Source organism: Polistes dominula, unplaced genomic scaffold (assembly GCF_049000335.1).
Source record: "Polistes dominula isolate Pdom_NZ unplaced genomic scaffold, Pdom_raw_medaka contig_20, whole genome shotgun sequence".
In the NCBI taxonomy this organism is placed as follows: domain Eukaryota; kingdom Metazoa; phylum Arthropoda; class Insecta; order Hymenoptera; family Vespidae; genus Polistes; species Polistes dominula.
In genome coordinates, this window is record NW_028301147.1 from 3,967,299 (window position 1) to 3,992,767 (window position 25,469).

Sequence of the window (25,469 nt, forward strand, 5' to 3'; positions counted from 1 at the left end):
GTTCGAGATAAGAAGAAGAAGAGGAAGAAGAGGAAGAAGAATGGCGTGTATCTCGGCCATCGATGATCATTTTGATGAGATGAAAATATATTGCATATATTTTCTACATATGTATAGTTAGGCATAGTAAATACTTGTCATTTACATACACACACTTATACACATATATTTATTTATTGATAGATGATTGATATGATCATGATGTTAGCGTGAAAGAATTTTAAAGATACTCAATTTAGTATTAGTAGTAGTAGTCATGTCCAAATTCTGACATAAGTAATAGTATCAACGAGCAGAGTAGTAAATACTATTAGACAGACAAGAAAGTGGGTTATACCTTTAGAAAATGTCTAATCTTTTTTTTCTGTCTCTCAGAATCCCGAAAGCTAGCTAATCGAAGAAGATTACGAGACTAGGATTAGGACGATGTTACGAGGATGTGAATCAACCGATCGCCGTGAGATATATCAAATAATCAATTAAAAATTCGATCTCCGGTTATCCCGAGACTAATAGCTCGGCGGAGCGTTACCTGGGTGTTCACGTGTGGTCCTCTATCTTCTTCTCCTCCTACTTGTCGAAGAAGAAAAAGAAGGGAGGTAAGGGATAAAGAAAGATGAACTTTGTATATATACCTAAAGAGAAAGAATGAAAGAAAAATAAAAAGAAAGAGAAAGAGAGAGAGAGAGAGGAAAAGGATAGGAACGTGTAAATTTCCCGAAAAAATACTCATTGATGAATGGTTTATATCATGGACCCACCTCGTCCCACCAACGATGGTATACACTACTCTGTACGATCCGCCCTCGTGCTTCATCCCCACTCTTTTACTTTCTTCCCCCACCAGTACTTCTAACAGCAGCGGCAGCAGCAGCAGCAGTAACAGCAGCATGTTGAGTGAACAGCAAAGAGAGTGAAGAAGATTGTACTCCCCTCCACTATATTGGTCAGAAGAGAAGAGAAGAAAAGAGAAAAGAAGATAAAAGAAGAGAGGAAAAGAGAAAAGAAGAGAGGAGAAGAGAAAAGAAGAGAGGAGAAGAGAAAAGAAGAGAAGAGAAGAGAAAAGAAGAGAAGAGAAGAGAAGAGAAGAGCGAGTGGCAGCGTTGGAAGAGGGACAACGGGGCCTACCTAAATATCGGGGGATCATGCTAAACGGCGGCAGATCAAAGGGACCGACAGAATCCAGTGGCGAGCTATCATAATAATTAGGCTCGCTCGCGCCTCTTTGTATCGGGATAGAAAAGCCGACGGGAAGGTCGAGAAGAAGGAAGAAAAAGGTTTTGGTGCTGGTTCTGGTAGTGGTGGTGGTGGTGTTGATGTAGAAAAGGATGGTAGAAAGGAAGAAGAAGAAGAAAAAGAAGAAGAAGAAGAAGAAGAAGAAAAAGAAGAAGAAGAAGAAGAAGAAGAAGAAGAAGAAGAAGAAGAAGAAGAAGAAGAAGAAGAAGAAGGATCTTGGGACGACTACACTCGGTCAGATCTTCTTCCAACTTACCTTACTACGAGAGCGGTTGGGTTGCTGCTTGTCTCTTATTCTTCTTATGTTGTTTCATAGTGTTGAGAACTTCTATCTTTCTCTTTACTTTTTCTATCTTTTTAACGTTTCATTCTCTGTTGTTCGCTTTCTCGCTAAATTGAAGCTAAGAGGACTCTAAAAAGATTTTACTGATTTCGGTTGGAACGACGTGAGCACGCAATCACTGAGCCAAGGGGTTTTAAAACTAAATCCATAGTGAGGACAAGGAAAGATAGCTTCTTCCCTTTTTTACATTTTTCTTTTCTCTCTCTCTCTCTTTTATCTTATTCTTATTTATTTTTTTCATTTTCTTTATCTTTGTCGTTTGGTTTTTCTTATTTCTTCTTCTTCCTCTTTTTCCTTTTATTTTCTAGCCCATTCTCGTATGTAACATTTCTGCCAGGTGGTGTCCGGTGCCGTTTTTATTATGGTCCAGACGATATTTTTCTCGATTTGAGGCAATAGAAAAAAGAGAAAACTATGTTCTCGGAACACTGGAAGACATATAAATCTGTTTTTGTCTTTTTCACATGCACGACAATAACCTAACGAATCCGACGGACGCTTTACTTTACTGGTATTGTAAAAATGACGAAGAGTAATAAAATTTGTGAAAAGATCTTTGCCTAAATACATATTTCGAGTGTTTTTTCCTCTCGAAGAAACTATTTCCGATTATTTCTTCTTCCTCTGTTTCTTTTACCTTTTTTTTATGTATGTTTTCTCTCAAGTAAACAAGGAATAAAAAAGGAACGTTCAAAGATCGAAGATAGAAACTTCGAAGGAAACTATTTCAGCCCCTTAAATCTTTAGAATATTTCGAGTCGGTTAGAATAAGAAGAGAAAAATAAGATAACAGTTGCTGGAGGGTTTTCGTTTCTTCTTCTTTTTCTTCCCGTCACGTATTCTAACCGCATAGGGTCAGAAAATTCTGTCTTCTATGGGATATCCTGCGAAATACGCGGAAACTGAAAGAAAGAGGTAGACATTTGCGCTTGGATCTTGTAAAAAGAGAGAGAGAGAGAGAGAGAGAGAGAGAGAGAGAGAGAGATCAGTGTCTTGGATAGAAAATAAGACAGCAACTTAAAGGATAGGTTAAATAGAACAAAAAATAAAGAGATTAGATATAGAAAATATTTTTGAGTGACCTGAACATAGCTCGTTGTCGACGAGATTGCTACAATTACACGGTTAAATCGATTCTCGCTGAAGATAATGCTTATATGTGTATACATGTGTGTATGTATGTATGTGTAAATGATAGAAGAATGTGAATGTATATAGGATAAGGCCCCTAAGGATCGTAGGTAATAGTCTGTATAATATAACAATCTTGAGATATCTTCCTAACGTTGTTGCCACGGACGAGTGATCCTTTCGTGTGATGATCATTTTTCCTTTCCTCTTTTGGCCTTATCTTCTTCTTCTTCCTCTTCTTCTTCTTCTTCTTGGTCATCTTGGTATTCTAGATCTTTTTCTTGTTCTTCCACCATGTTCTTATTGACCACGATTCGTCGACATTGGCTTTCTCGGAAGTACTCGATCGTGATCAGTGGCTCCTTTCCGTGTTACAAAGAACCAATCGGTTGGTAGGAACGTAAACGACCGATGCAATTGATGGGTCGCGGGCAATCGAACACAGGATACGAATCCTAAGAAGACCGAGTGATTTAACACTTGAATGAAGATAACATTTAAGATGGTGGTCAATATTATATTTATATTGAGAAGGAATTTTAACTGAAAATAGAATTTAATTAAATGAAGTTTAGATGAAGATTTATTTTGGTTTTATTTTTTGTTGATTGTGAAATTTTATATGGGAAAGTTAGTAATTTTATTTCCTGTTTTTTAATTTGTTTTGTTTTTTATATTTTAAGGATGATTCTTTATAACGATCTTGAAAATAAGATATTTATATTTCTTGTTAACATAATTTGTTATTGTTGAAAATGTTATAGAGAAAATAATATAATTGGTATTTATAATTATTGGAAATTTATAATTATTCTTGTTATATTTAATTAAAGTTTTTATCACAGAAAATATTGGAAAGATAATATAATTTATAAAAATTATGATAAAGAAATTGTTATTATAATCGTTAGATTAGGTTGAAAGTATATTATTATTTCTTTTGTTAAGTATCAACTTTAGGGATAAGCTTTGATTAAATGTTAAAAATTTACAAATTATATTTAATCAAAGTTTCAATCAGAGAAAATATATCAAAAAGAAATATATTATAATCGATAGATTTAATGATAAAATAAAATAAAGAAAAATAGGGTTGGTTGGTCCTCTTTCGTCAGAATAACTGCAAGGAGGATGTTAAGTACGTCTCGTAAAAATTCCACCAAGGCAGGAGCGTCGTCATTTTAGCCTGTCGCGTGATATAGAAGAAGAAGAAGAAGAAGAGGGACCGAATATACGAACGAACGAACGAAAAGAAAAGAGAAAGAAATGGCAAAAGTAAGAGAGAGATAAGGATAGAGCGAGAAAGGTTTTGAACGGTCGAGCGGTTGGGTTAATGTCGCCGTGAGCTTGCTAAGGCTGACGAAGTAAGTTAGGAAGGAAAGAAGGGGTTCAAAAGGTGGGCAGGACAAGGTTGGTGCCGCCCATGAACGTTGATGCCAGGAGTAAGGTACATCCCACCGATAGAAGTGTTGTGTGCAGCACCCGAAGTTACCGCTCCTTGCGTGCTCTCCCCTCCTATGAGAATTGTTAAACCCGCTGAGGCGGCGTGTTGGGGGAGAAAAGCCAGCCCCTATAACACCGAACTACACCGGCGGCCCTGGATCCCCGGACCCCTTACCATTTCAAGTCACTGCTTTGGCCTGGCCTGAGAGGAGCCTCGGCCCCACGCTAGTACACACACCCGCGGCTCCGTTTCTTCTACTTTCTGCACTTTCAACGAGAAATATATATAGAACAACGCGTTATTTCTCATTTATCTAACAACATTCGTTTGTTTTTATCTTAATTCGTGTATCGTCGTTCGTCGATAATCATTCGATATCGTACAAGTGTAATTCATCGTTTAATTATTTACTAATAGTGTCTATTGTGTTGTATATTGTTACGATTCTCAAGAAGACATTGTATACCTGTACACGTGTTTGTATTCATGGAGGAGCCGGCTGTTAACACCTTTCTAGTCGAAGAATCTTCGACGAAGAAATTATATTACGTTAAAGATACGTTTTATAATATTTTATGGTTATTATTTTTCGTCTTTTCATGATCGTAAGGATAGTTTGGTGATATTGAGATTTAAAGACGAATTAACTGTGTGAACGTTTGGAGATAGGTCAATAAGATAACACAAAAATTGATCTTCGTGTTTTGTTGATAATAACAACAAGAGAAACGGTGAAAAGTGATCAGTGAAAGTATTTTTAATTGACCAATGATATGAAGATAAACTAATAGTGTTTTTGGATGATATGAAGAATGTGCGCGATATGAGACTTAGAATTTGAACTAAAATCGCGCAACGTTCCTCGAATGATCAGGAACGATCGCGAATTCATGAGTTGGGGATTTAACGTGAACAGGAGGACTATTAGATGTGCTGTGTTTTTTTCAAGAATTGTGTTGTATTGTGTCGATGAAATTTGAAAAGATAAAACACGAATAAGCATTTGAAAAAAGCCAAAAAAAAGAAAAAAGACATTAAAGTAAGGATTGTTAAATCATGTGCACGACGGAGATGACGGAATCATATACGATGTCACCGTCAACGACCGTGTCTTCCAGCGGGACGACGGCCGCCTGTTTGGTTGGCTCGCCCGGCCACCGACGGACACCTTGCAGAGGTTCACCGTGTCGAGGTAGTGAAGTTCAGGATGATGAGGACGTAATTTCGGTTGGTTGTCCAAGTCCATTACCGTTGGTAGTAGTTGCATCTTCGACGGAAAGCGAGGATAGATTGATATCGTCAAGGGAGGATTATGTCGAACGATTGAGTCCTAGGAGAGTAGGATACAGTCGAACGGATTCGACTATGGACAGTGAAGACAATTATTCGTCAAGGAATAGCGATTATAGAACGTCTAATGGAAGGAGTTCGATAAGGACTCACGAGAGTAGTGGTGGTGATTCTGTAACGACATTGAGAGAGGATGAGGATTTAGAAGAGGACGAAGAGGAATTGGAGAGTAGAACTAGTAGCAACGGTACTTCGGCTACAGCCGGTGCTACGGACGATTACTTTAAGCCACTAAAACGATTGCAAATGGTTCAAATGCAACACTCAGACGAGGAAGAGGATAGAGATCGGGACAGCAATGAACGTGGTGTTAAATCTTTCAGTATTCTCGATATTTTATCTCACAGACCTAAAGCGAAAATCGTTAGACCCTGGGACACGGTTGATTCTACGATTGGTCATCGTCAACATCTTCATCATCATCAACAGCAACAGCAACAACAGCAACAACAACAACAGCAACAACAACAACAGCATCTTCAACATCATCTCCATCATCATCACTTACACCATCACAATCATTCGACAAATTCCAGTAGCAGAGAATTGTCTCTGATGGGCATGTCATTGGCGTCTATGTCAAGTACAATAAGCGAACCACCTCTCAGTAGTTCGTCCTCATCCGGTAGAAGTTCTGTTTCCGATTCAGGTAGTCCCGATCCTCTCGCTCATCATCACCACCACCATCACCACCACCATCACCACGCGGCACGACATCATGCCGTTCATCCGGGACTGCATGCTGCGGCTTTACAACAGCAGCAACAACAACAGCAACAGCAATTCAAGAAAAAGAGTTCACAGCAACACGGGAACTCGCAAACTGGACAGAATGGAAAGAGAAGTACTGGCCAGGGTAGTCCTTTGGACGCACTGTTCCAAATGACGAGCAAAACTTTCGACGCTGGTGAACATAGTCAAGGTAAGAGAATTTATTTTGCTTTTATTTTTATATTTTTATTTCTAATTTTCTTTATATACGTTTCCTCTATTATATTCCGTTAGGTTATTTTCACTCTCGTATCTCACCTACGTCAACTTTGTATTCTACTGTTTATTCGTTCATTCATTCATTCATTCATTCATTGTATCTTTCTTTCTATTGCTTTTTTTTATTTAACTTTTGGAAAGAGAATACTCTTCTAATTGAGTTTAGTCCACGCTTCGGCAACGCTTCTGCTCACGGCAGTTTTTCTCGAAAGGATGTTAACTCGTAATTGCATCGGGAGCGCTTAATTAACCGAGCTAAGGGAAACGACGTGCGTATATCTTTTGCTTTATGTAACTTCTCTTTCTCTCTCTTTATTTCTCTCTTTTTCTCTTGTTAGAATAGGGGAAACAGTCGAACTCGTAGATAGATAGGTAGCTAAATATGTTATTATATTTATTATATGTTTCTTCTTGTATGATACTTAATCGTTCTCGTAAGAAAGAACTAGAGAAGATATCATTTTATTTTATCGATACATTTTATTCTAATAGGCGTGAAAATAAATGTCACACGTACGGTATCATTATTTACATAGATTCGATTATAAAAAAAAAACGCCTAGAGATCTTCTCATCCATCATTAGTTATCGTAATTTATTCGTCACGTACTAGTGATGTAATACTTGAACAATATTAAAAGTTACGTCAGTTCTATGCTCGTAAAATAAAAAAGAAAAAAAATACAAGAAATATAAGTCACAATAAGCAAAGGAAGTATTATATTGCATTATATATATATATGTATATATAAATTTAAACAAATTTACGTTAACGCTTCAATAATTTGTTGAACACTTTGATTATCGTTAGTTACATTAATTAGAAGGCACGGTAAATGAAGAAAGTAGAATTTATGAATAAACGAGAGTTAGTGTACAAGTGTATTAGTAACTAAGTTAGTATAATACTTATGTTAGAAGAAATATCTCTCAGTGAATTAGAAAGAACACGATGTAAGAAGGAAGTCTGACTTTCGTTCGTTCGTTCGTGTGTAGCAAGATCTCGAGCATCGATCTATGAATACAGGCCTTAATTTTGATTGATGTTCTCCTCGCCGTAGGTGTCAGAGCGCGTGCGTGCGTGCGGTCCCCTTTTTCTCAAACGCAACAAAACGTCGTTCGCAGGAAGATTTTGCATTTTATTGTTTAATCGGCGTTAACGATTATTGACGCTTTCTTCACTTACATTTTACATTTACAATTTACTTTTTTTTTCATTTCATTTGGATCAATTTATTTGTGATACCATTCCTCATCAATCTCATATGTTTCTTACGGAATAAGAAATCAACCTTTCATTATTATAATAATAATAATAATAATAATAATAATAATAATAATAATAATAATAATAATAATAATAATAATAATAATAATAATAATAATAATAATAATAATAATAATAATAATAATATAATAATAATAATGAAATGATATTAGTCTGTTCGATTTTTTTTGTAAATAGAAATAATAGATTACGGAAATAGGTTTCGTCTTTGTTTCAGGAAAAAATGGATGATTTACAGATGAGATTTACTGTTAGTAATAATAATAATAATAATATTTGGAACCCTGTGTGGAACCGGGGTAAGAATAGTTCCATAGTTATCCCTGTTTGTCGTAAAAGGCGACTAATAGGGAAAATTTGTGAAAGTGGTAGAAGAAAAAAAGGTCCTTTTATAGAGTTGCTTCGTATTTCTTTACTTTTTTTTTCAATAATGTAAAACTAAAAATATTAGATCGAAGTAGAATAAGTATATATATATATATATATATATATTTATGATTGTGAGATTTAATTTTATTGCGATCCAGTTTACATTATTTTTTCTATTCACTTCTTTGAGATTTCTTTTTCCTTTTTTGAATGGTTTATTTTTTGAGGATTTTTTTCTTTCGTTTTATGATTATTCTGAAGGGGGCAGACGTTGGGTAGTAGTAGTCAGTCCTAGTTCGAAAAAATACGGAATTGAAGATTCGTAATTGGATGATATTTCATTTCATACCTAGTGATCGAGTTGGTCAAATTAAAGTTTAGAAATTTTACGATCGCTTTTTTGTGTGTTAGAAATAAAAGATTTTCCCGCCTTTTGGACCGTGACGATCCTACTAGCGACCTAATTATGCTTTAATCGATCTCGATGAGGTATCTTTTCCTCTCCACTTCAGTTTTCCGAGTTCACTCAGCTAACATCTGTCTCGACGACCGTTTACACGATCCTCGTGAAAAGGGGAAACCCACAGAATTTGACGGATATTAGAATCGAGTGGAGGATTTTTTTTTTCGAAAAGAAGATACAAAAAAAAAGGATCGGTAGAGAGATGATATTTTTTAAATCGTTTCCTTTAGTATCGAAATGTTAATTACTATTATTCTTTCGTTTTGAACATTCAAATACGATTAGGAATGTGTCATTCTTTTTTTTTTCTTTTTTTTTTTTTTAAATCATTGAATTTATGTACTGTGATAAGAAAAAAGAAAAGAAATGAGGAACGGGTTTAAAGGTAATAAACTACTAGTCAAAACTGTCTGCTAGATAGTTTCGCACGAGCTTAACACGCATATCACGAGTTCAGATTATGTGATCGTGTCGTAGGAATCGAAACAAGGTGAAAACGTGTATTTAATCTTGTCGTTGAGTGTTACGGTCATTTGAAAAATAACAAAAAAAAAAAAAAAAAGAAAATAAAAAAAGACATAAAAGGAAAAAAAGAAAGAAAAGAATTAAGAGTATCGATTGGTAGTTCGAGTCGAACCGATTATGTTCGAAAGTCGATGCCAACCGACGAATTTAGGTTTATGAGTTACACGCTCTCTCATGCTACTGTTGTATATCACTTGTGTAAAAATCGTTGACAACTCGAATAAGTATATTTGTATTCGTTTATTTTTACGTCATGTATAGGTCTACACATACACATATATGTATTAAAGTATTTATTCGTAAATGCATACTAATGTTTATCTTTATAAAACTTGTTTCTGAAACAAGTGTGTGAGATATAAAAAATTTCATGTTTTATTTATTTTTTGTGCTATAGAATAATCGATAAAATTCTTGTCGATTTCTTTTTTAACGCAATATTAAAAAAAAAAAAACATTTTAACGTTATTATTATGTTTAATAAAACTAAATAATAAATATATATAATTATTTCGACGCGTATGTTGTAAAAAGAAAATTATTTTCTAATAGAAGAAATGTTGAATAATATTATCAAACACATGTAATTATCAGATATATAAGGAATGATAAAATATTGACAAGGAGGATAAATAATTCATTTGAGGATCATTTTCATTGGTTATATACGAATATTTTCTTTTTTATTTTGTTAAATATTTCTAACGTATTACAGAAGCACGTTTGAAATCTTGGTAGTAATATTAACTCAGCAATTTAATAAATGTGTTTGTAGTGTAGGTTACCAGACCGGTTTTAATAAAGTAATCTAGATATTTTTCTTCTTGTTATTTGTATTGATTCTATTTATTAGTTTTTATTACGATGACATTTTCTCTTTGGGGAATTTTAGATCCCAGAATTTGGACAATTTTACTCCCAATAAACTATCCTTACAATTTACACATGTATATGTGTCTATACAATATTATAGATACTAGTAGGTTCTCACATTTTCGTTGTATATATGTACATCTATAAGTAAATATACATGGGACATATAAACCAAACATCATGGAAGTATTAATCTCATAGTTGGCAAGCTAGGAGGATTGTCATGACGATCGATGGCACACAAGGGACAAATACACGATTACGTTTACATACTAGTATTAATGGTCGAATAGTATATATCGATATTGCTTAGTATACATCTATCGATGTTTAATGATAGTTTCTATACTCCATTAACTACAATATTGATCATAATTTCAATTTAAAAGAGACACTTCCACAACGTGTTAGATACGAAACATTCTAATTCCAAGAATTTATTGTCCAATCAATTTTTTTTTACAAAATATCATTCAACAGTTTAAGATAGAATTTGAAATATTTCGGCAAACGTTTGTAAAAGAATTTTTTCTTTTGAAGAAGCGAACTTTGTCGGATCTTTGAGAAAAGCGGTGAAATCTAAAGATTTGTTATGTTAAGATTAATAAAATCGTCTTCTTCTGTAAATATCTGGTTACGTTTTATATTTCGTTCGTTCGTTCGTTTATTGTTCCGAAAAAAGGTTTCTTTTTTCCTCTAAAGTTTCTATAATGAAATTACCCGAAGTAATAAAAATATAAAATTAAGAGGTCAGTCCTTGTAAAGGTAATCCTTATGATCCTTTTTTTTTCTTGTGAGGTTAGGTTTGTATCCTTAACACTTGCCGACACTAGTCTTTTGTGAGGTCTCATAAAATTCAATCTTTCTTAAGAGTAAAAAAATTCAGAATTTGACAAACTAAAATAGATCATCATTGATCGACAAGATTCATTGCAGTGTTCGTTAAAAAAAAAAAAAAGAAAAAAAAGTTTCTTTAGCAATAAAATGCTCACTAGAATTTAATCTGTTCTTTTTATGAAAAGATCAAAATTCTAGCAACTTGTTGAGAGAAAAAGAAAAGGACGGTAGAAGAAAAGAAAAAATTTGTATGTGTGTTCCGAGCTGCCTGTGTATTATTTGTTTGCATCGCGGCAAAGAAAAGAAAAAAAAAAAAAATGAAAATACACATTGATTTCACGACCCTAAAAAAGTTCAAAGGATCTTAGAAAACCGTATTCTTCTAATTTTTTTATTCACCGATATTTACACAGTTTCTTTAAATTATGTAACAATGACTGTCTTTTATTTTTTATATTTTCCACTTTACCTTTTTTTTTTCATTTGAAAGGAAAAAATAGAAATAGAAAGTAAGGAGATTGAAGGAAAATTTATGATGATTTAGGTAAAACTTAAAAAAAAAAAAAGAAAAAAAACGATTTCTTTTTACGAATCTTGTTGGAAATGATTGTTGGTGAACCCAAAAATAGAAACATTTATAAAAAAGTACCATAAAAATATAAATAATGTTTAAATTAGTTGCGATAGTACATTAAATTTGTCGTATAATAATATATTCTATTTATTATTTAGAAAATTATTCAAATTTTGATGAATTAATTTAATAAATAATTTTAAATTCTTATTAATATTTTTTGTATTAACAAATATGTATTTAAGTAGAATATTTATGCAACTACAGTTATTATCTATTTAATTTAGATCTTTAGTTAGGATATTTTAAATACAATTATCGTATTACTATAGGTAAGCTTGTAATTTTTAACGTAAAATTAATTTACGTCTTCGGTGAAAGTCGGGAACAGTCGTGATCTATCCGGATCTTTTCATCAGTGATCAGTGTCGAATTACGTAACACGTTCTCATAATAAAAAGATAGAAAGAGAGAGAGAGAGAGAGAGAGAGAGAGAAAGAAGATCGAACGAAGAACTGTTAAGAAATTTCTTTTTATCATTTAGTTGCATCTTTCAAAAAAAATATCAGAACTAAAATTACAAATATTTTCCATGATCTAAATGGTTATTCTTCACGTTTTAAAGATGTCATCTCATGATGGTCTCATCGATATTTATTAAAAAAAAAAAGAAAAAAATAGGAGAGAGGGTTTGACATGGAAAAAAGAAAAAAAGAAACGTGAAACTTCGTTTCTTTTTTAAGTTGTTGCCATATTTTGTGCACTTTATTTGATTCCTTTTATTTATGATGAGAAGTGGCGAAATCTTCTTTTCAAAAACATTGTCCCCTTATTTCTTCTTCTTCTTCTTCTTCTTCTTTGACGAAAATACTATTTTCAAGAATCACCCTAAAAAAAGGCCGAGTATTATGTCCCAGACAAAATGAAAAAAAGGTTGAGAAAAAAGAGAAACGTGTAATATAACATAAGGGTGGAGACACAGAAAGAGAAAAAGAGAGAGAGAGACAGAGAGGAAGAGAATGAATCGTATCGGCACACGAACACACATCGAAGCGTAATCAGTAGTTGGCGCGCGCGCGCGTAAGCGAGCGAGCGAGCACAGGGAGCACGCGTGCGTGCCGGTCCAGTACGCGTATAATTTTAGGCCTACCTATACAAGAGAATAATTTATTACGTGGATACGGCGCGAAAGAGCATATGTTTCATTTGCATATAGCGTGATACAGAAAGAAAACGCTGTTTTTTCGGGACGCTAAACTTTTTCAAAAATTACATTATAAGTAATACGCAAAATAATGTTGACAAAGGATAATTTTCGTACCCTTTTACGTTACCAAATAAACGTTCCACCACTACTTTTCTTTGATCCTCGAGTTTTTTGTAAATTTAGAGAAGAAGAAGGGAAATTGTATGGGCCAGAGGGGGAGGAGTGGGGGTTAAAGGTAGGAGATACAAAATGGCGAATAAATGAATATTATTGAGAGAGGTGGGAGGAATAAGATTATACATTTGGTAAGAATTTTTTTTTTAAGAGTATAAATTATGAGAAATATTAATGGTATTTATTAAATTAGACTTTAATCTATATAGTTTAAAGTATAGTTTAAAATGTAAAATAAAATATTACTATATTTATCTTATATCCATTACAAATTATTATAAAAATTCTCTAATTACAATTTATACTCGAAAAATATTTTTATACACATTAAACGAAAAATACAAAAGAAATAAATCTAATTAAAATATAAAAATAATACAAAAAGAGAGAGAAGACTTATTAATAGAGATAATATAAATAGAATTAAATAATATGAATGAATGAATGATAAGTTATTTTAATCATTGTTGTTAATCAGTGATGTGAAAGATGTTCGTTTGTACAATAATTTGATAATAATTAATATTAACGATATAAAGAATGGATGAAACGAGAAAAAGATAGAAAAGATGAAAAAAAAAGACAAGAATAAAAAAAGAAAACAAAGAAAAGAATAGAAAGAAAACATCGAAAGAGAAAGATGGAGAGGATATATTCTCACGTTATGCAACAGCTCTAATTGATGCTCGTACCTGCTTCAATGTTCTTAAAGGATCATCAACGTCGACGCTTTGAACCCGCAGGTAAAGCTGCTCGACCGCACGTGAGAGGCCGTGGAAAGTGTATAAAAATGATTGAATTCAATAGTATCGTCCGGAATAAACAGTACTAAGATAACCACTGACGGTGGCTGTAGAACTCACACGCATATTCACATACACACACGTATGTTTTAACACTCTCGTTCTTTCTTTTTCTGTTCTGTCTTTATTTCATTATTTCTTTCTTTCTATCTTTCTCTCATTTCACGTATGTGTGTGTGTGTCGGAAAGAACGTTGTACTTGAAATAAGGCCTTCGCGATGTTTTATGAGCGAACGTACATTGTTATTAGCGGGCTTACCTGTCACGGTCGATACAACTTAATAGCCCTGATATTTATGCACAAAATATCGCCATGCCTGTGTGTCTTTAATTGTACCTTATTCTTATGGTAAGAAAAATGAAAAGAATGAGAGAAGAATTAATACTAAGGAAAAGGAAACTTTTCGACTTATCCAAATTTATTATTATTCTTGGATATTAATTTACTTGTTTATAGAATATTTCATAAATTTCTTTTATAGGTATTTTAATGTATGCTAAATATTTAATATTATTTTATAATTATAAATAATAATTTTTTTTCTTATAATAAGAGAAATAGAAATAACAAGATAATGATGTTCTTTAAGTATTCAAATTTAGAATTTTTCTATTTGAATTTTGTGTTCTATTTTGTGTCTTAAATATTCATGAGTTATGATGTGAGAATTATTGATTATTATTGCGTAACTGTAAACAGTACATTATTTGTATCAGAAGAGAAAGGAAATGTAACTTTTTAGATATGTTAATTTATAATTCTTGTAAATCAATTTCATAGTTTCGTAAAATTTTTTATTTAACATTGATGCATTAAATTATATGAATTATTGAGTATTATTACGTAAGTATAAACGTATAGATCTGTCAATATATTTAAATCTAAACGTCGATAAGATATTTTCGTAATGGATAAGTATAGTTCAGACGATTCTAAGATGAAAATAAAGAAACCTATATATAAAAAAAAAAATTGTGTACCATTACTATACTAAAGAACAAAAACGTAAGTAACGGTGAAACTCGAAGACATTAAGAACATTAACCAAATCATTTCGCATTTGCGTATAAAAGTAATAAATCACTATCACGATGAATTCTTATACGATGAATCTCCGGTGGTGGTAACACATAAAGCGACTTCTCAAATGCATAAGCTTCGCTCGTATGTGAACCGCCCAGAGTGAAACACCTGCCTTCTCTTCGAGACACACACGAGACTTCCTACCTAACTCATTTGCCAGTGAAACTCGGTGATTTTTCAGTAATCCTGATCTTACCAATACATTCACATAAATTCATTCGCAAACGTATAGAATACAACTAACAGAAAGTTTGGTTACATGTATCCATCGTACATGAAAATAATTTTAAATTATTGCACATTATGTTTCCTAAATATTTTATTTCCTTTTTCTTTTTCTTACAAACAGAAATTTGTTGAAATATTTAGTTAAGCATTTCTTAAACATTGTAAAATATTTTATTTGTCATATTGATCACATATTTTTCTTTATATTTATTTTACACATTTAATTTCGATATTACGCTTGTAACTAATTTCAGCAATTTTCTAGTTTTCAAATTGTTACAATAATTATTTTAGAAAGTTCTATAATGTAACACAAATGCGATAGGTGTACTTAAACTTTCGAACAATAATGTATCAATTTATTTCCTTCTATCATCCTATTCAATTAATATTTATCACATTTTACATTACACAACAAAATAATATCTAATAATAAATAAAAACGGACTAAACGAAGGAACAATTTAATACGTCGATCCGAAATCTCGAATCTTCTCTTGGAATAGAAATGTTTTTGCGAGAACCCTTTTTGACTATTCCATATTTGATTTCAACGGTACGAAAATGCGCGTTAATATGAGCCTTTCACACGGCGCGTGTGATCACTCGAATCATGTCCTTTCTATCTATCCCATCTATCTCTATCTCTCTTTCTTTATTTTAACCTTTTTTCTTCCCTTTCCCCCATTCTCTCTCTTTCTTTCCCTAACCCCTTTCCATAGGTTGCGGTCTCTCAGAGAGTCTGAATTACAAATGATATCGAATCGAATCGCTCGTAATATTATTCGATACGTGTTCCATTACCAAGCCGAGGCCTCGGGATTCAAATTAGATTACCAGTAAGTTAGGCATTCTCCTTCCTACACACGCTTATCTTTTTCTTTATGTATGTAAGTATAAATCTCTCTCTTTCTCTCTTACTCACTATCTCTTTATTTCGTTCTATCTTTCTCTGTTCTTTTCTTACGTAGTCTGACAGACAGACAGACAGACAGACAGAAAGACAAGCAGACAGACGAACGAATGAACGGACAGACAGACGGACACACAGGTATATCCACGAAAGGGGGCCTCAGGCCCTTCCACCAACACGGTAGCCTCACGTATTCGCAATTTACTTCTGATTATTACGCTCTCTATACTTACGCGGTATTCTTATCTCTTTCCTTTTCTTTTTTTCCTCCCCCTTGCTAACCCTCAACCCTCTCTCCTTCTCTTTCTCTATCCCTTTCTTCATGTTTCTTCTTTTCTCTCGTTTTTCGTTCGTCAGACTTAACCTTACTATATAGAATAAGAGAGAAAGAGAGAGAGAGAGAGAGAGAGAGAGAGAGAGAGAGGGAGAAAAATCAAGTCAGGGATCGATTTACGTTGGAGTCCCGATCGTTTGAGAGTCTCGTCGATTTACCCTTTCTTCTTTCCTTTTCCCTTCCTCTCCCTCTTCCTACCTTCTACCTTCTACATGATACTAAAGGCTATATCTTTTTTTCTTTCTCTTTCTATAGACTATACCTACTATTCGAGTGAAGACGTTAAAGGTCTCTTTCATCGTCCTTTTCAATCCGAGGATTCGTTTCCTCTTACGTGAACATCTATTTCATGGATTTTTATTCATTTTTTTATTTTTATTTATTTATTGAATATATCTTCTATAGGAAGAAATTATTTGTATAAATGGAAGTGGTAGTAAGTTCAATTCATTCACAGGATAATCGTTTTATGTTCTCGTATTTCGTTCATTAATCGAAATTTTTGGTAAATTTATTTATTTTTTTTTCTAAAGAAATTGTTTGTTTGAGGTTACTTTAGTACTTTGTTTTATTTTTTTGTTTTATTTCAATGTAATATTAAATTTTAATTAATTTGTTAGAGATGGAATTTTTGGAATATAATATTTTTTCTTTTTAAAGAAATTATCTCTGAAGATTGTTTTTTTTTTTTTTTATTAAATTTGAAATTAAGTTTATTTGTCGTACGTTTAAGTTATGATCAAATATTTTTATAGAAAAATGTATTATTTTATTTCTTCCATGCTAACAATTTATTTACGTTGAATCGTTCATTGCTCGTTCTCAAGCAAGATGAAATATTTTTGATGATATTTATTATTCTTTGGTTCTTTCATAATCATTTTCTTTGGATAATTAAACACGAAGTTTGATTTATGCGAATTTTTTAAATATCAAAATTTTAGTTTTTTCTTTTTTTTCATTTGTATGAAAAATGTACAATTAGTCATAAGTCAAAGTTAATTGTTTACTCGTTACGTTCGGGTTCGTTTATAAATAATTTTATCGCGATGAGAATAAAGAAAAACAAGGATAAAGAAAATACTTTCGAGTTGTTCGACAAAATTATCTAACCATCTTGGTTTTAATTAAAAATACCAAAGGTTTTCTTTCATCTATCTAGAGTTTACCGACTAATGACTATTACCTCGTCGACATCGCAAACATTCTCCGTATAGTTCGTTAAATAACGAGTCTTTTATGATAGAACAACGATTAGCTACCGTGAAAAATTATACGTGTATGTGTGGTATATACGTGTGTATTTTATTAGGGAATTGTATTTTATTTACAGGAATAGTTGTATTAAATATTTCGCACGAATATTTAAACCAAGAATTTTTATTTAATGAATCGATGGAGAATGTTTATCGGTAAAACATATTACGCCATTGTTTAACATCTAACGGGAATTATATGATAAACAATTTTTATTGTATTTTATTTTCGATACTAAAAAATTTATCTCTCAACTTTGATAAAATAAAATTTATAATTTCACAAAGTAACAAAATAGTATCTTCTGAATAGTCGCAGTATAATTTGGTTAATTAACTCATAATTAATTATAATATTAAATAAATTTAATGAATAGAATAAAATGTTATACATAATTTTGTTAATTATGTTTTATTGTAATAACAAAATTTTATCTTAACTTTGTAATAAAATGTAGATTTTTAATTGGTATGTTAATCGTAGGAATACTAATATGGCTACTAAATATTCCACAAATTGATTTCTCAATAAAATAATATACTTTATTATATGTCTCAATTTATATTGAAAATAATTATTTCTAACTTAATAATAACAATAATAAAATAATCGATTAAACGAGTATAATATACTTCAAAAAAATGTCAATATGGGGTAATAAAAAATAGGAAAGATATTTTTGTTATATGAATGAGTTTAACTGGTAAAAAAAAAGCAACTATAAAAAATTTGTTTTGAACGATGCAAAGATGTTAGATAAACGTAAGGGAAAATATCGTTAAAACCGATAATGCGATGCGCATGGTTTCACTTGCAAACGAGACGTACGACGATTGCCGTTTATACGAAGAGTGAACCGTTTTTATCGATCGTGGTTTCATCGTTTGCTTGGTTGCTTCGTTTTCCTTCTATCCATTCATCCATCCATCCATCATTCGTTACATATTCGTCGTTGTTTAAAGAGATTATCGAATCGTTGTACAAATTTTTACATCATTTTATAAAAAAAAGAGAGAGGTTGGCGAGAAAGAAAGAAAAATACAAAACAACCACGAATAGGTTGTTTATTCCTTCGTCGCATTTATGCGGTTGCATACAGGTAATACCAAGCTAAGCGTAAACACTTTCGATAGGATGAAAAACAATGATAAATAAATAGACAAAAAATAATTCCAACATTTTTTTTTTATTTTATTATTCTAATCTTACAAATTTTTACGAGTATCTTAATTTATCAATCATTTCAAAATTTTATTACACAATCAAAGACTTTTAAGTATTAGAAACATTAACCTTTTATCTAATGTTTTTTTATTTTCTAAAAACAACACAACTCATCACAAAAATTTTCTCTCTCTCTCTCTTTTCTTTTTCTCGTTAATTAAAGTTGCTAGTAATATAAATCATCGATTAGAAGCGAGCTCGTAAAGATCCTTTAATCCCTTTTGTGTCCCTTTTTTTCAGTATCTTCCATTTCTCTTTCTCTCTCTCTCATTTTAATAATTAAATCTAAATTATTCAAAATAAACGAGAGAAAGAGAAAAATAGGGTGGCCAGAGGAGAAGAAGGAGGGGGGAGGGGAAGGGAAACATCGATAATCGTAAAATTAAAGTAAAAAATAGAATAAGAGCTTTTGAATGGAAGAAAAGAAAAAACGTCAAGGATGTTTTTTTCTTTTCGAAAGAGAGAGAGAGAGAGAGAGAGAGAGAGAGAGAGAGAGAGAGAAAGAGAAAGATAAAATCGATATAAGCTTACTAATTAAGAAACTCATAAGTCTGTATTGGCTATCGGTTTTTAATAGGCGTTAACATACACACTTTAATACGTTCCTTTTACGATCGCATTTTTTTTCTTTTTGTTTAATTTTATTTAAAAAAAAAATTATTTTATTCTATTATTTTCATTTATCTTATTTTATTTTATTTAGTATCTTTAAACTCGTGCGGTTGACGTCATATTTTAAAATAGACAGAAATCAAGTAACCGTTATAGCAATTAAATTTAATACTCAAATATACGACACAAGTCAATTACGGAGAGATATAGTTAACAACAGCGAATAGGAATTATCAGATTTAAACGTTTGTAACAAGTAAGATGATATGTTTTTTAGGCAGATGTTGTTTTAAAATTTTGCACAGTGATACTGCTTGCTATATTTTGTATAATATGCGTATGTATAATATGTGCGTGTCATTTAAAAGATGTCATAAAAATATATACATATATTTACATTGGAATAAATTATAAAGAAAAATTTGGATAATTATTTAAATATAATCGAAATAAAAATTAAAAATTTTTTTTCATTATAAAAAAGGTAGAAGAGTAAGGTAAGGTAGAAGTGTGAGAGGGAGGGGAGAAACGAAGAATGAATCTCTTTACAAAAAATAACATCTTTCTCGTTCTTGGTTGTCCTTCCAAGAACGAAACAACACACGTTTAAATCTGTCAAAGATTTTTCCTTTAATTTCTTCGCATCCGCCCTCATTTACTCGCATATTTATCGTGAAAGAAACGAAAAGTGGTCGTCTCATCATATCATCTACACAACTACCAAAAGTTTCTTCCTAACCGAGACTAATTTCTCAACGTAGAAATCTTCTCTGCGGTAGTTTTTTTTCAAAGTTGGAGGAGGGGAAGTGTTGGTGGGGGAATCACATTAGTTACGTTAAGGAACAGTGACACGAGTCGTGGAAACCACTTGAGTTTCCGGCTTCTGTGAAGAGTAAAATGAAAAAAGATATAAAGAAAAAGTGAGAGATTGAGTGAGAAAGAGAGAACGAGAGGTTGAACACGGGTATGTAGGTGTGTATGTGTGTTTGAGTGAGTGTCTGTGTGTCTCTGTGTGTCTGTCTATGTCTCTTAGGAGTTGTTGTGACAGTTTACCGAACAAACAAAACACCAACCGCCCCTTTTCCTATCCCCATAGATGTCGAGACTTTTTACCAAAGAAGCAGAACCCCCTGTTGCGTTAAGTGACCATTCGCCTTCCAAACGAGCCCATTGGTTTCTTTAGACTTACGTTAGCTCGATCTATTTTCCTTCTGTTCGGTATTAGTATTAGAAATGAGACATTTCTTTTCTATTTTTCTAAAGCTGCAAAGTTTCAAATTTTACGATTAATTTTTTACTCGTAATTGAGATATTTTATTTATTTCAATATAAATAAATTTTTTTTTGAGGGGAAAGGGAGAGGAAAAGATGAGGCATTGACAGATTGTGCATTGACAAATTTTCTAATAAGGATCGAGAAAAGAAAAGTAATTTATAAATATTAACCTATTAGCTGCCACGATCCCCATTTGGAGATTTTGGAATTTTACGTACACCACTCGGTTTTATGTGAACTGCATAGAAAAATGGCATAATAATAGCTATTTTGTATGTAGGACAATAATAAAAGAAATAAGTAATAGTCTCTTATTGTTTTTTTTTTTCGTGCAACCAGCCACAATCCCAATTTAAGACTTTTAAAAAAATATAAATATTTCTGAAACGAAAAATAATTTGCACTTAATGGGTTAACATAATAAAATTGATTTATTAATAATAAATGTAATAATTTTAAATGGAAAAATTTTGATATAATTTTAATCGAATTTAATAAATAAAAATTCTATACACACTTACGCATTATTTAAATGTAAAAAGAAAAAAGAGAAATTAGTTCATCTGTTGAACAATTTTTTAATTTTAAATTATACAGATACAATAAATGTAGAGATAAATAAAATAAAGATAGAGGAAAAAGAACAAGAAAAGAAAGTGGATAATGATAACAACAAATATCGATTCAATTTTCTTAAATGAATTTAAATCACTAAATTCCAATAAACGATACCACGAGATAACATAAATCTCGATATAAATCGACTACTTCGTCTCAATTATCTATCGTCACTTTCTCTTTCTCTTTCTATCTCTCATTTTATCGAGTATATGAGCTTTCTCACGCTTCTAGATATATATATATATATCCGATTGCAATCAATAAATCCGAGGGAATAATCTCGTCGCCCACCGCGATTGGATTTCTCCTTGTCGTAAGTCGGTAGAGAATTAGGCGAGAAAAAGATGGAGAACGAAAAGAAAAAGAAGAAAGAAGAAAAAGGAAAAGGATAAGAAGAGGAAGAAAGGGTGGAGGGGAGGAGTTAAGAAATCCCGAAGAGAATCGAAAAAAGTAGCGACGGCCGAAGGAGGAATAATTCTCAATTAGCTGGTAGGAGATATCAGGGGGTGGGGGTTGGGGGAGACCTAAGTCGTATTTATGTTGCTTCTCGACCACCCCACTCTTCCCTTTCCTTCCTTTTCCTTTTCTTCTCTTCTTTCTTCTTTCCTGTTCACCCCAACTTGCTCAGTCCTTCTCAAGATCGACGAGGAGTCTTCAAGTAAAAGAAGAATAATAACAAGAAGAAATAAAAGAGAGAACAACTTATCTCAACGACGAAACCCCCAACACAGCATCCGATTTATATTGGACCATGGCTTCAGCGAGATTTATGCATGCTATCCATCTCAGTTTGTCTCTCTGGATTCTTCGTAACAGTGTCGTCCAATCATTGTCGTACTTCCAGACGACACCACCACCAGCCCAGCCCCCTTCTCTTATTTTCACCCATCGTCGTCATATGTTGGATACTTGTGTAGTGTCTGGTAAAAAGGTCTCCTGTTTTCTTAGTTAGGGAACTTTGAATGAAGGGGGAGACAAGAAATAGGAATGTGATTTAATATATTTCTGTTTGTTTAGAAAAATATTTGGAATAAAATGGATGGTTGGATTGTTTTTTTTTTTGAATCTTAAATGTATAAGATATTACAGGTAATTGTTTTCTTTCGGGGGTTACCTGTAATTTGTAGTTGTGTGGGATAACTTGTATGAAATGTTAGTAAATTAGTAACTAGTAAGCTAGTAAACTATTTCATGTTCTGAAATTATTATAAAAAAATGATTAAATGAAATATATGGCATTGTTCTAAGTTTTTAATACTTTGACAGTCTTTCTTGTTAGGTACAGGTTATTTTATTTGAATATCATAAAGAAAATTGTTCAATAATACGATTCATAAATAATATTAAATAACTTGGATGAAATAGAAAATGTTGAAATAATATGCATATACATACTGTCGTGTCTTCGGAACGTTATTTTTATACTTAAGTAGATACTTTAGAGTTTAAAATTTCTTGTGGCATCTTTTCGATTCTTCGAGAGAGTTTTAAAGGACCCAATGGATGGACTTTTACGAGTGTAGGAGGAGGTTTGAGAGAGTGATAGTCGGTAGCAAAAGAGCACATAGGACGCAACCAACCAACCACCCAACTAAATTGATTTTCGCGTGTCACGTATTTTTCGGTACTGCCAAGCTACTACTACCAAGAGAAGTAGAAGAAGAAGAAGAAGAAGAAGAAGGAATAAAAAGAAGATATAGGTTTAAAGAAAAAAAGAAGAGGAAAAGGGGTAAAAAAGAATCCAAAAAGATGATAGACGTGGTAGCACGTTGCGGCTACGTTCAAAAGCAGTCGGACAGGCACAAACCTTTGAAGAGAATAGTAGAACAGGGGAGTAGGGGAAAATAAAAAAAAAATTGACAAGAACGAACATACGAAGGAGAAGAAGAAGAAGAAAAGGACAAGGTTGATACGAAAAGAAAGCGAAGAGAAAAGGAGATAGGAAATAGAGCCATAAAGAGTTTTACGGCTCGCGGCTAAACGCGTGTGCATCGAACAACAACCATCGAACGGCCATCGGACCGGCATTGGAACTCCAACAACTTTCGACTCAACCTTTGAATTCTTTTGAGCAAAACTCCCTTCCCCTACACCCCATTGTCTTTCTAGAATTCGATACTTCCGTTAGTGTCTAGTTTGTTCTTTACTAATAAATCCATCTACGATACTTTTCTAGTTGTCTAGAATTTTTTTTGTTTTCTTTTACCGATATTTTTCGTTAAATTTGTTATCCAAATATTTTGCTGATTTTTCTTATTTTTTTTTTTTTTTTTTTTTTTTTGTATTGACAGACATCGTTTGTATGGTAAAAAAATTAATTTTATAATGTACATTATAATAGTACATATTTCTAATATATAATATAAATTATAGAAATGTTTTTTTTCATTTTTAAATAAATTGTTTAAAGTTTGTTTAGTATCGTAATTAATGACACAAATTTTCATATATAATTTTTAATATGCTCATTAAATATAGATAATTATTTTTTGTTCTATAAATTTATACAAAGAGTTAGATAATTTGATGCAGGACTAAAAAAACGTATCGTATTGATTGATAAATTATTATTATTATTATTTTTATCATTATCATTTATATTGTTAGCATTGAAGAATAAAGAGAATTATTTTTCCGCGCTAATCGATTTTAATTGTTCACGCTCGAGATATTTTTACTTTGTTTATTTTTTTTTTTTCTTTATACTTTCACTCTCGTCTGACTCAAAGCAGCCGTTGACAAATTACACTTTCTACATTTTTCATATGTAAATCGATTCCGGAAGGGATAGGCATCTAAGTTCTCCTTGCCTTTCATTCTGTTCCTCCCTTCCCCTCTCTCTCTCTCTCTTTTCTTACTCATACACATAGATACAATACATTCTTAGCTTGCAGAAAGATTTACTGACATGCTAATTATTCTCTTCATGAGAGGAAGGCGCTAAGTGAAATAAAAGCTACCGAGGACTAGCACGAACTACCTTTCGTTTCTTTTCGTTCCTCTCTCTCTCTCTCTCTCTCTCTCTCTCTCTCCCTTTCTCTTTCTCTCTTTTTCTCTTTCTATCTCGTTTAGATTGAAGGGAAATAGGGCTCTGATAGTTTTCTCTACCGCATCGGCTTTGGCTTATCGGAACTCAAGCATTTCTAAAAAGCCAACTTCCTTAACGATTTTCTACGTGTACGCATGAGCGCACAAACGTAACTTTCAACAACCTTCCGTTTCTTATGACTTCCGGAAATCTTCACCTTTTTTTTTCTTCTTCTTTTCTATTTTTTTTTTCAATAGCCAAGTTGTTTAAGTTTGCACGAGTGTTAATTGTAATCGTATTGTGTTGTTTGGAAGGTAACATAACCTCATGCGGGGTTAAAAAAATCATTCATCAAACCATTCGTTATGATACTCGATGAAAATAATCTTTTAATCTTTGCGTGACTTTGTAGGAAAAGTGTACAGAGAAAATTTATCTAGGAGATCGAATTCTTTTTTTTTCTTTTTTGCTAATCAAAATTCAGGGAACGTTGAATAGATTGAATATTATATTCGTTCGTGGATTTATTTTTTCTTTTTTTTTTGTTTCACATATTCAAATCAATTTCACAAAATCAAAGTTTCACAATTTAAATCAAATATTAATTTTCAATTAATATGAATTTATGTTTTCATTTAATTTATCAAAATGCTTATAAATACAATTTACTTTGTTAAATTTAACATTTTTAAAGCATAACATGTTATAGAAACAATTTTTTTTCAGTCATACTTACCTTTATTTAAAAAAAAAATATAATGTTTTATATCGAAGCTCTAAACTTTTCAATCCCTTCTCGTATATTTATTTTTCTAAGAATAGTTTTGAATAACAAATATCGGTAAGCTTTATACAAATCAGGTTTTAATATATTAACCAAAAAAAAAAAAAAAAAAGAAAAGAAAATCCATTTAGGAAATAATCATCAACAAAACGTGATTGCGTGTTCATAATCGTTAAGAGTTTAAAATCGATACTTTGCAAGCGAGAAAATATTATAAAAGTTTAGGACGAAATCGGCTTGTCGATCGTTTAAAAAAAAAAAAAACAAAAGGAAAAAAGTAGCAAATAAGTAGTTACATACTTACTTAGGTATTGCGTGAATCGGTAAAATGGTTGCAATAGTATAAATTGTAAAAGTGTTTCCCTTGAAAAGTTTATAAATGTTCCTGGTACATTCACATTATCTCTTTTGAGTGACGTCCGCGAGGTTAAAGTTAAATAATCCGTGTGTACAACGTTCCTGTAAACGAAACAGCTGTTCCAAAAAGTTCCATTCCTTTTT

At 32.0% G+C, this 25,469-nt stretch overlaps 1 protein-coding gene across 1 annotated transcript in view; it reads left to right on the forward strand.

The window, feature by feature from the left end:
* The first annotated feature begins 4,392 nt into the window (after positions 1–4,392).
* The window catches only part of LOC107074061 (uncharacterized), a 60,168-nt gene continuing 39,091 nt past the window's right edge, over positions 4,393–25,469 (forward strand). The window contains exon 1 of the mRNA XM_015335082.2: positions 4,393–6,426. Within this exon, the coding sequence (XP_015190568.1) occupies positions 5,211–6,426 (1,216 nt within the window). The 5' untranslated portion in view covers positions 4,393–5,210. The remainder of the gene's footprint in view (positions 6,427–25,469) is intronic.